This window comes from Oncorhynchus mykiss, chromosome 6, assembly GCF_013265735.2.
Source record: "Oncorhynchus mykiss isolate Arlee chromosome 6, USDA_OmykA_1.1, whole genome shotgun sequence".
NCBI classification, from domain to species: domain Eukaryota; kingdom Metazoa; phylum Chordata; class Actinopteri; order Salmoniformes; family Salmonidae; genus Oncorhynchus; species Oncorhynchus mykiss.
Window position 1 is genome coordinate 37,993,213 of NC_048570.1, and position 12,455 is coordinate 38,005,667.

At 39.5% G+C, this 12,455-nt stretch overlaps 1 protein-coding gene across 2 annotated transcripts in view; it reads right to left on the reverse strand.

Moving 5' to 3' along the window:
* loxl2b (lysyl oxidase-like 2b) overlaps nucleotides 1-3,690 on the reverse strand; it is an 80,473-nt gene extending 76,783 nt beyond the window's left edge. For both annotated transcript variants that reach the window (XM_036980061.1, XM_036980060.1), the window contains exon 1: nucleotides 3,451-3,690. In XM_036980061.1, the coding sequence (XP_036835956.1) occupies nucleotides 3,451-3,496 (46 nt within the window). In that variant the 5' untranslated portion in view covers nucleotides 3,497-3,690. The remainder of the gene's footprint in view (nucleotides 1-3,450) is intronic.
* Between the last annotated feature and the right edge of the window lie 8,765 nt (nucleotides 3,691-12,455).

Sequence of the window (12,455 nt, forward strand, 5' to 3'; positions counted from 1 at the left end):
CAGAAAACAAAGACGCACATATTTTGACCATTGTGCCCTACTGTACCTACCCATGCATGCCATTTAGTCCGCGACAGCATCTGACAGTTACTCTTTGTACTGATCCTTGATAAACTGCTGCCACCATGTGCAAATGATATAGCCATCATGTTAAATGTGTATTTCTTGAATAGGCCCACAGCAGATGTAGTTTTCATTACCACAAAAGAACACAATATATTGATCGTTTGCATGGCCACATATTGAATGGTCAATATAAATAATTGAACAGATTCTCAAATCCCAGACTAGCTTTAATGATGAGACTAGCCTAAATGCCATGCCCAACAGCAATGGCAGTCACAAAGAAATGCAGAATCAGTCATTTCTTTGGGTACATAATATTCATTTATTTGTTTTATTCATAGAAAAACAAGGCAGCAATGTCAAATCCACTCTTTTGTAAATATGCAAATCTGGTTGGGACATATATTATTGCTTACAATACTGTCCTGGCAGTGGCTAGTACATTCAACGTCTCATCATTTGATTAAGGGAACATTGGAATCCAGCAAGAGCAGATAACAGTGATGGATAGCTTGCGGAGTACGATTAGCAGCTGAGAGCAGGTTTGAAGCCTCCTCTCTTTTCTCTATCAGCTGTTGTCTTGAAGCAGTGACTGCATGTGGAAACATTGAAGTATGTTTTAAAAGATTACATAAAGGAGTTGAATACATCAGTGAATAAATGTTCACCCAGTATGTATGTAGAATAGGGATATAACGTAGCTTCTAAAATGTCATTCAAATAACGAATCTGTTGGAGAGGAAGTAGGGTTGGTTCACAAGTCTTTCAATACAGTACTGTACATATAAACAGCATTAAATATGTTACAGCTTTATCCGCATGCATTGTTGGAAAAATATGATTTGTCTATTACACATCATATATATTGGTCAGGACATCCGACTTGGCAACATGACATCAGGTTTGTTGCACTCACCCTGTAGCTCATGTCCTCACTTGTAGGCTCTGGTCGCTTCCATTTCTGATTGGAGAACATCTTCAGAACGGCCAATCCAAAGGCTACAATCAAGACTCCTAACGAGTTGGCGACCAATGCCTCAGGTGGCAGGTTGGCATATGGCTGTGTCCCATTTGTAGTTCATTTTCTGAAGAAGTTATTCTGAAGTTTTACACTTTGAATATTTTTGTAATATTGTCAACACAGCTAGATATCGGGGCGGCAGCGTAGCCTAGTGGTTAGAGCGTTGGACTAGTAAAGGTTGCAAGTTCAAATCCCTGAGCTGACAAGGTACAAATCTGTCGTTCTGCCCCTGAACAGGCATTGACAATAAGAATTTGTTCTTAACTGACTTGCCTAGTTAAATAAAGCTAAAATAAATATAATTTTTTGTCTGTACATTATGGAAATATTTGTATACAGTACATTGTTTCCTCCAAGTCCTTTAACACAAAATATGAAATTAACCTAATCAGGCTCATATTCATAGTCTCAGAGTAGGATCAGTTTTGCCTTTTACATCACAATTTATAATATTGCATGGACAGGGGGACCTGATCCTAGATCAGCGCAATCTGAGACGCCATAAGAATATGGGCTTACCTAGTGAACAATGTCTCTTACAATGCTAAGAAGAGTTTCTGGTTGATCCCTGAGATGTAGGACCCGATTCTGAGTATCAGTATGCTGTCTCCCATCCACACATGGGCACATTTTAGCAGCTTGTGGAAGGACATGGGTGAGCAGGGCAGGAGGAAACCAACAAGGGCCACCACCCACTGAAAACAAAACAAACATTATTTCAGCCTCTCACAGCCATAGAAAATGGCATAACAATTCTAACAATCACCAGGCATGCCAAGTAAGGCATAACACAAGTAGGTCATAATATGGCCAAATATGAATTCACAGTTGTTTTATGATAATGCCATTTTAATTTGTGCTTTGGCTGCTGAAGAATGCTTTAGTGCAAATAACAATCCAAGGAATAGAGGTTGGGAATGTCTTTGGAGTTGTGGAAGTCAAACACAGCACAGAGCCCCAGGACAGAGCAGACCAGAGCCAGTATCATGACACCAGCATGCAGCAGCATCCAGGGCAGTTTATTCTACCCCCAGGTGAGGGGAAAGCAGTACAGCACCGCGCCTATAGCTACAGAACGAAAATGAAAAAACTCACTTGACCTGGATATGAGTTGCAATTTAAGCTTTGTCTTAATTTTCTCAATCTCGTGGCAACATGTCTTAATAGACCACACACTGACATACGTTTTGGCTTGTGCCTAGACAGGTACAGAATAGGGTATTAATATAGTATGCTGCCAAACCGGTTAAGTTCTTGACATGTCTAGGGTGCAAGGCAAAGATGTTGAGGGAGCAGTGAAGGAAGTTTGGGTATCTTAACTTAGCTTTCTGTGTGCAAACACACCTACGGTGCATTCGGAAAGTATTCAGATCCCTTCGCTTTTTCCACATTATGTTACCTTACAGACGAATTCTAAAATTGATTAAATAAATAAATAATTCATCAATCTACACACAATACTCCATAATGACAAAGAAAAAAACAGGTAAAAAAAAATTGTGCCAATTTATAAAAAATAAATAACAGAAATAAGTGAGTTAGACCCTTAGTTATGAGACTCGAAAATTGAGCTCAGGTGCATCCTGTTTCCATTGATCATACTTGATATGTTTCTACAACTCCATTGTAATTGTTTGGACGTCATTTGGAAAGGCACACACCTGTCTATATAAATAAGGTCCCACAGTTGACGGTACATGTCAGAGCAAAAACCAAGCCATGAGGTCAAAGGAATTGTACGTAGAGATCCGAGACAGGATTGTTTCGAGGCATAGATCTGGGGAAGGGTAACAAATCATTTCTGAAGCATTGAAGGTCCCCAAGAACACAGTGGCCTCCATCATTCTTAAATGGAGGAAGTTTGGAACCACCAAGACTCTTCCTAGAGCTGGCCGCCCAGCCAAACTGAGCAATCGGGGGAGAAGGGCCTTGGTCAGGGAGGTGACCAAGAACCCTGACAGAGTTCCTCTATGGAGATGGGAGAACCTTCCAGAAGGCCAACCATCTCTGCAGCACTCCATCAATCAGGCCTTTATCGTAGAGTGTCCATGAAATATTAGCTAACAGCACACTAACGCTAACTTGAAATGAAAATACTTTGTCAAAATTAGAGTGGAGTCTTTTGTTAAGACATATAGCTAGCTAGCTAAAAAATTTACCATAATCACAACTCATGACCTTACTACCCTGCATGAATCTGCAGGTAGCTAAACAACCAAGATCTATGGGTACAACTAGTCAAGTAAATGTGTCTGAGATACAAAGAATACGATCATACACTTAACATTAGCTGGCTAACAGTACACTTGAAATTTAACCACTTTCTGTCAAAATTAAAAATGTGTAATATCTGAAAATCTTACCAGTATGCATCATGTTTGGAAGCGTTTCCTGTCTGATGCCATGCATGGTTGCCTTAGTTTGACAATGTAATCCAGACTAGTGGTGTTTTTTCTCCATATCCTTAGCTACCATATCAATTCCACTGATTTCAAAACTCGGTCCTCCAAAAAGTGGAGAGCATACACATAACGTTAGCTAGCGAGCCAGCCTGCCAACATTAGCTAGCTAACAGTACACTTTAACTTGCCATTAGGTTTATGCAGCTTTACTACGCAATACTTTTTGTTTTAAAGCTGCGTTCGACATGATTACCTAAACATACTCACCAGCTGCAATAGACAGATGCGGGCTATATGGCAGACCAATCCAAACTCATCTCTCGGCATGTCCAGCCCGGAAAGGAAGGTTGCTCCCTTTTTCTGTGGCTAAACCAACTAGGCTCGTAATTAAACAATTTTATTAGTATTTACAGATGTCATACAAGTTTGATATTAAGGCACATGAAAGTTCATATGTTCGAGAAGGCATTTCGGTCAAAAAACGCATTTTGATAAAAAAAAAAGTTTTTACATTCAAACAGCTATCCTGTGAAGCCGTGACTTGCAACATACGCCTAGTTTCCTAAATCGGGTTACATATAAAATATATTTTGATTTGTTTAACACTTTTTTGGTTACTACATGATTCCATATGTGTTATTTCATAGTTTTGATGTCTTCACTGTTATTCCACAATGTAGAAAAAAGTTTGAAAAATAAAGAAAACCCTTGAATGAGTAGGTGTGTCCAAACGTTTGACTGGTACTGTACATCTGCACAATTTATGAGAATAAAATCAGGACAAAAATCATAATAAACTATGTAGTCTACCAAATATTTCAGAAAGCACACCATGAGAAAATAAGTGATATACTCCTGTAAAATGGATAAACGTGTATGGAGAACTGAAAAATCAGAAACACAAACAATTGAGGATGAGAGTAATGAATCCAATTGGATGACAGAAAAAAATGAAAATCAGAAGTTTTCTGTGGAAAGTGAAGTACCTGATGATGATTTTGGAGGACTTGACAGAACCATTAGGACTTATGGGAAGAGACTGCAACACAAGTCTTAGACAATTATGTGGAACCTGTGACAACTGATCCTTTTAGTTTGACAGAGTGTCCACCAACATCAGCGGCAATTGGAGATAACACACAGGATCAAGACAAAATCATTCACATGACAAATGAAATTACCGCTTTTAGTGAAATTGAGGACGACACAGAAAAAAAAAGGACTGGAGGGTCTGAACCTCTGTCCGACAAGTATGTTGAAGAAAACGCTGAGAAAGAGGAGAAAACCTATGTAGAACCCACAACTCTTTCTGCTGAACAGAACAGGGATTATCTAAAGATGGTGATACATCTTGGCAACTTTTTTTTTGCGGGGGTGTATGCAATTCTAATTGTCTGCATCATTTCCAATCCCCATATATTTTTTTGTAAATATATATTTAAAATACACTACCATTCAAAAGATTGGAGTCACTTAGGAATGTCCTTGTTTTTGAAAGAAGAGCACATTTTTTGTCCATTAAAATAACATAAAATATCTACGTAGGCAACCCCTATTACCAGCCTGTTCAACATCTCTTTCATATCGTCTGAGATCCCCAAGGATTGGAAAGCTGCCGCAGTCATCCCCCTCTTCAAAGGGGGCGACACCCTGGACCCAAACTGTTACAGACCTATATCCATCCTGCCCTGCCTATCTAAGGTCTTCGAAAGCCAAGTCAACAAACAGGTCACTGACCATCTTGAATCCCACCGTACCTTCTCCGCTGTGCAATCTGGTTTCCGAGCCGGTCACGGGTGTACCTCAGCCACGCTCAAGGTACTAAACGATATCATAACCGCCATCGATAAAAGACAGTACTGTGCAGCCGTCTTCATAGACCTTGCCAAGGCTTTCGACTCTGTCAAGCACCGTATTCTTATCGGCAGACTCAGTAGCCTCGGTTTTTCGGATGACTGCCTTGCCTGGTTCACCAATTACTTTGCAGACAGAGTTCAGTGTGTCAAATCGGAGGGCATGCTGTCCGGTCCTCTGGCAGTCTCTATGGGGGTGCCACAGGGTTCAATTCTCGGGCCGACTCTTTTCTCTGTATATATCAATGATGTTTCTCATGCTGCTGGCGATTCCCTGATCCACCTCTACGCAGACGACACCATTCTATATACTTCCGGCCCGTCCTTGGACACTGTGCTATCTAACCTCCAAACGAGCTTCAATGCCATACAGCACTCCTTCCGTGGTCTCCAACTGCTCTTAAAACCTGTTAAGGATATGGCAGACATACGCCCCCTTTGGAGAGATTGGGTACCCCTAGTAAACTGGAAAAAAAATCTGTCAAAAATTGCTAATATATGCAAATAAAAATTATTATTGGATAGAAAACACTCTAAAGATTCTAAAACCGTTGGAATTATGTCTGTAAGTATAGCAGAACTCACAGGGCAGGCATTCTTCCAAACTAGTTTTTGTGGCCATGAAAGTTGGAGCAACTTTGACGTCATGGCCCCCACCCTTCCCAACCAGCTATGATTCTGGGGACACTTTCTATCTCTTCCGCTAGATGTCCTCTTTCATTAGAGCTTTGAATCGTTCAAATCCCGCGAGAATGGACCCTATGGGAGTGAAATTAGTGCGTGCCACGAGAGAATAGGCTGTGCGTATGGGCGCGAATTGGTCCCAGCCATTCCTTTGTTCCAGCACTCAAGAGAAGGGCAGACGATGGCCGATTGAATTGAAGTTTGTTTTGCGTGTCTAAAACATCATAAAGCTTGCTTCTGCACTTAGTTTGACCTGTTTAGTCGACATATAATGTGTAATTTTGAAGTTTTGATGCGCAACTTTTCCGGACCAGAGGACGTTTTGGGTGCATTTCAGCTGATGTTATTAGCAGTAGCTAATACAAAGACGCAAGACTTGAAACCAAACGATGTATTGGGTAAGTATGAAGCCTTCCAGAACATTCTGAACGAAGACCATCGAAGGTAAGGGAATATTTATGCTTAAATCTGTGTTTCTGTTGACTCCAACATTACGTGGAAATGTAGCTTGGAACTGAGCGCTGTCTCAGCATATGGAATAGTGTGCGATTTCTGTAACGTTAAAAATAAATCTAACACAGCGGTTGCATAAAGAAGCAGTGTATCTTTCTAACTATATGTAGAACATGTATATTTAGTCAAAGTTTATGATGTCTATTTACGTTATCTTGCCGCGCTACATAGATTTCCTGCGGGCATTTTTGAGTAATTTCTGAAGGTGAACTCACTGTAAATGGACATTTATGGATATAAATGGCATATTATTGAAAAAAAATATATGTACTGTGTAATATGTCATATTACTGTCATCTGATGAAGATTTTCAAAAGGTTAGTGAGCGATTTATTTTTTAATCCTGCGTTTGTTGATTGCATGTTTTGGCTATTGAAATGAGCTGTGTCTGGTGGTGGTTTTACATATATATGTGCTATGTTTTCGCCGTAAAACATTTTAGAAATCTGACTTGCTGGCTAGATGAACAAGGTGTTTATCTTTCATTTGAGCTATTGGACTTGTTAATGTGTGGAGGTTAAATATTTTTAAGAATATTTTTGCGTTCCATGCGCCACCGTTTCAGCTGAACGTGGGAGGGTTGATCCCCAATTGGGAACCAGTATCGTAGACAGGTTAAACGCTAGTAAAACCAAATGCATGCTGTTCAACCGTTCGCTGCCTGCACCCGCACGCCTGACCAGCATCACCACCCTGGATGGTTCCGACCTTGAATATGTGGACACCTATAAGTACCTAGGTGTCTGGCTAGACTCTAAACTCTCCTTCCAGACCCATATCAAACATCTCCAATCGAAAATCAAATCAAGAGTCGGCTTTCTATTCCGCAACAAAGCCTCCTTCACTCACGCCGCCAAACTTACCCTAGTAAAACTGACTATCCTACCGATCCTCGACTTCGGCGATGTCATCTACAAAATTGCTTCCAACACTCTACTCAGCAAACTGGATGCAGTTTATCACAGTGCCATCCGTTTTGTCACTAAAGCACCTTATACCACCCACCACTGCGACTTGTATGCTCTAGTCGGCTGGCCCTCGCTACATATTCGTCGCCAGACCCACTGGCTCCAGGTCATCTACAAGTCCATGCTAGGTAAAGCTCCGCCTTATCTCAGTTCACTGGTTACGATGGCAACACCCATCCGTAGCACGCGCTCCAGCAGGTGTATCTCCAGTTCTCTGCTGCCTGTGACTGGAACGAATTGCAAAAATCGCTGAAGTTGGAGACTTTTATCTCCCTCACCAACTTCAAACATCTGCTATCTGAGCAGCTAACCGATCGCTGCAGCTGTACATAGTCTATTGGTAAATAGCCCACCCATTTTCACCTACCTCATCCCCATACTGTTTTTATTTATTTATTTTTCTGCTCTTTTGCACACCAATATCTCTACCTGTACATAACCATCTGATCATTTATCACTCCAGTGTTAATCTGCATAATTGTAATTATTTGCCTACCTTCTCATGCCTTTTTGCACACAATGTATATATAGACTCCCCTTTTTTCTACTGTGTTATTGACTTGTTAATTGTTTACTCCATGTGTAACTCTGTGTTGTCTGTTCACACTGCTATGCCTTATCTTGGCCAGGTCGCAGTTGTAAATGAGAACTTGTTCTCAACTAGCCTACCTGGTTAAATAAAGGTGAAATAAAAAAAATAAAAAAATAAAAAAATAAATACAGAGGCCCATTATCAGCAACCATCACTCCTGTGTTCCAATTGCACGTTGCGTTAGCTAATCCAAGTTTATAATTTTAAAAGGCTAATTGATTATTAGAAAATCCTTTTGCAATTATGTTAGCATAGCTGAAAAATATTGTTATGATTAAAGAAGCAATAAAACTGTCCTTCTTTAGAGTAGTTGAGTATCTGGAGCATCAGCATTTGTGGGTTCGATTACAGGCTCAAAATGGCCAGAAACAAAGACCTTCTTCTGAAACTCATCAGTCTATTCTTATTCTGAGAAATCTATATGGGACAGCTGTCAATTTCTTGGTCCTTAAGTTAAAATGGTATACTTTTTCATTTATTACAATTTTCTATAGTCAATTTTGGTCTTTAATGCAGGGCTGACAGACAAGTTCCTTACATTGGTACTCATCAGACCGCTTGCCTCTTAAATTTTTGCTGTAATGCTGCAATTAGTTGGTTATAATTTTGAGTAGAGCAGACATTTCCCTATGTTTTTGTTAGCTGCATGTGTGACATACTGTAACTCCATTTATGATATAATTTACAGACTATACCTTTTTAAACAATCTTTCATTATTTATTTTTTTTTAAAAATCAATTAGCATATTTGAGTTTAACTATAATATTTGCTGGCCTCTTAACAAAGAAGAAGAGGAGAAAGAGGACCATAAAGGTAGCGTTACAATCTCCATAGAGCATGACACTGTTTCTGTTGAGCCAATGTTTCGAAGGACCAACTGAGGATGTAGAAAAAAACAGAAGACCATACAGACCTAGACATTATTGAAGAGGACAATGTAGACCATGTATTTGGTAAAGCAACAGACAGTGAAGCTCAAACCGTTTCTGTTGAATCTGATGCCCAAATTCATTTTCAGATGGAGAGTACAGAAAAATGCCACTGACCACTGACTGGGATGAAACAAGTACACCAATAGCAGAGTCAACTGCAATGATAAAATAACAGGATGAGGAAAATACAAATGACATGACAACTATTGGAATGATCAGTGGAATGTCTAGTAAATCTGAGAGCCCACAAACTGATGTGGAAATACAAGTTCCAGAAACTCTATCCACACAAAACATTGAGGAGTAAATAGAGACAGAGGACAAAAATGCAAGTTTTACAACACATGTCAACAAGTCATTTTCTAACCAGAAATGGATTTGGAGAGAAACAATGTACTGGGTATTCCACATTTACAGCGATAGACAAACACGATGAAGAAGAAAAAGAGGGCTATCAAATTACTGCCAAAACCAACAAACAGGCTCAAACTATACCTGTGTCAGAGGACAGTGAAATAGGAGAAACAAGTTAAACATCATTAGAGACTATTGAGGAGGTTGAGGAAGAAGACGTACAACAACTGTCACTGAAGCTCTCAAAGCTTCTGTTGAATCTCATGCCCCAGTTCTAGGTAGAGCCACAGAACATTTTGAGAGGGAGAAGACAACAAAACCAATGGTGACTGACTGGGATGTAAGCATGACGGGTATCTGATATAAAAAGGCAACTGAAATGAAAGAAAAGAAGGATGACAACCAGAACTATATGACAACAACTGAAATATTCAGTGCAACATCTAATAGACGTGTGAGCCCCATCTCTGAAGAGGACATTAAGTTTTCAGAAACTCCAACAAGAAATTCAATGGAATACAAGATAGAGAAAGACTAAAGCACAACAAGTGTCACTACACTACCAGATATGTCAACAAAACCAGAAATGTCCATGAAGAGCAGCAATCAACAGCAAGGTATCCAACATCTACAGATATACACAATCACAATTTAGAGGAAAAGTAAGCTATGAAATTAGTGTTACAACCTACAAAGACTCTGAACCACCAACAGTCAGTAAAGACGAAACAGCTTCTGTTGAATCCGATGCCCCGTTTCTTATTTCAGATGGAGAGTACAACAATCCCACTGGCCACTGATTGGGATGAAACAAGCACACCAATATCAGAGGCAACTGAAATGATAAGAGAAAGGGATGAACACAAGACAAATTACATGACAACTACAGGAACGATCAGTGAGATGTCTAGTGGACCTGACAGCCCACAACCTGATGCTGAAATCAAGCTTTCAAAAACTCCACCAACACCAGAATGTGAGGATAAGGGAGAGACAGAGGACAAAACTACAGGTTTCACTACACTACAGGAGAAGTCAACAGGCAATTTTCTACCCAGTACAAAATCAACAGAAATACACAAATATTCAACTTCTACAGAGATAATGTACACAAACATGTTGATGAGGAGAAAGAGGACTAAAGACACAATCAACAAAGAAGCTTCCAGTGTCTCTATTACTCGTTGAGGATATTGAAAAAACAAAGGGATGTTTTTACAGGAAGACTACAACAGCAGTCAGTGAAACTCAAACCTCATCCTTCGATTCTGGTTCCCCATTTTTAGAAGTAACAGCAGAAGGTTCTGAATGGGAAAGAGAAACGAAGCCCCTAGAAACTGAGACAGAATAATCCACTCCCACTGCTTCAACATCAGAAGGTAATGAAGCAGAAAGAATAAGACATCAAGAGAAAATCTTTCCAGTAATTATTTCTACAACTGAAAAGGCCATTAGAATGTCTAGTGAATCCAATCTTGAGGATGAGGATAAAGGTGAAGAAACACTTTCTTTCACTGTACCTAAAGAGTCACAGGAAGATGTTAATGGAGGAGAAACCATATACGATGCAGGAGAGGGGTACATTCAAAGTATAACATCTGAGAAGGACACAGGAGAGGGTGGGGATATGAACGTTTTGAGGAAGAGAGCAAAACAGAACCACTTGTCACTACGATGGGTGAAACCACTCCTGGTACAGCAATATTAGTAGCAAATGAAATCAGAGAAAAGGAGGATGAGGATAACAAAAGAAAATCAAGGTTTCAGAAGTGGAGTATCCTGGCTTGAACACAAAGTTAGCAAATCCCTTAAAGCGAGATGTTTTACCGTCTGAGGATGAAAAGGATCACATTGAACCGATAGAGTTTGACTAATCTCAGCTGCATCCATGTTTGGGATTAATTCATTGTACAGATCTAGGTTTAAAGATATGTTCAGTGAGAATTTCTGCTCACACTGAATACAATGTTAAATTTTTAAATTTGATTGAACTTTTATTTAACTAGGCAAGTAAGTTAAGAACAAATTCTTCTTTACAATGACGGCCTTTTGCCTCCTGCGGGTACGGGGGCTGGGATTAAAAATATAGAACAAAACATGCATCACAACAAGAGAGACACCACAACACATAAAGAGAGACCTAAGACAACAACATAGCATGGCAGCAACACATGACAACACAGCATGGTATCAACATCACATGACAACATGGTAGCAGCACAAAATACGTTACCAACATTATAGGGCACAGACAACAGCACAAAGGCAAGACGGTAGAGACAACAGATTATTCTCTATTCTTGGAAATGCTATTACTGATTCAGCAGCAAATAAATTACTGGTTACTGGAGATTGGCTTTTAATTTTTCCTTTCAAAGATATTGATAAACCAATGAGTATTTTACCAGAGAATACAGATCAAAAAGGTAATTCACATAAGGATAAAGATAGAGACCAATAGGTGGAAGATGTAATATGTGAAGAAGAAATACCTAAACCTAATTATAGTCACAGCCCATTACTGCTCATTAGTAACATACATGAGAAGAATAACACTTTTAACAGTAAGGAGGATGAAAATAACATTTAAATGGGAAGATTAGGCAAACTGGTGATTCCAAGTCAAGTTCAGAACAGATGAAGCTAAAATGCATGAGGAAAAAAATATGAATTATACCACAATTGTATCACTGCTTCTTGCTAACGTACGTGAGCTGAAGAAGAACGCTTTTAAAATTGAGGAAGATGAGAAGAACAGACACTTGTATTATTTTGGTGTGAAAATTAGGCAAGCTGGGGATTTCAAGCAAAGTTCAGCTCATCCATGTGTCGATTTGTATTTCTTATGGATCCCCATTAGCTGCTGCCAAGGCAGCATCTACTCTTCCTGGGGTCCAGCAAAATTAAGGCAGTTATACATTTTAAAAAACATTACAATACAATCACATCAGATTTCACAACATATTAAGTGTAGTGCCCTCAGGCCCCTACTCTACTACCACGTACAGTTGAAGTCTGAAGTTTACATACACCTTAGCCAAATACATTTAAAAACTCTGTTTTTCACAA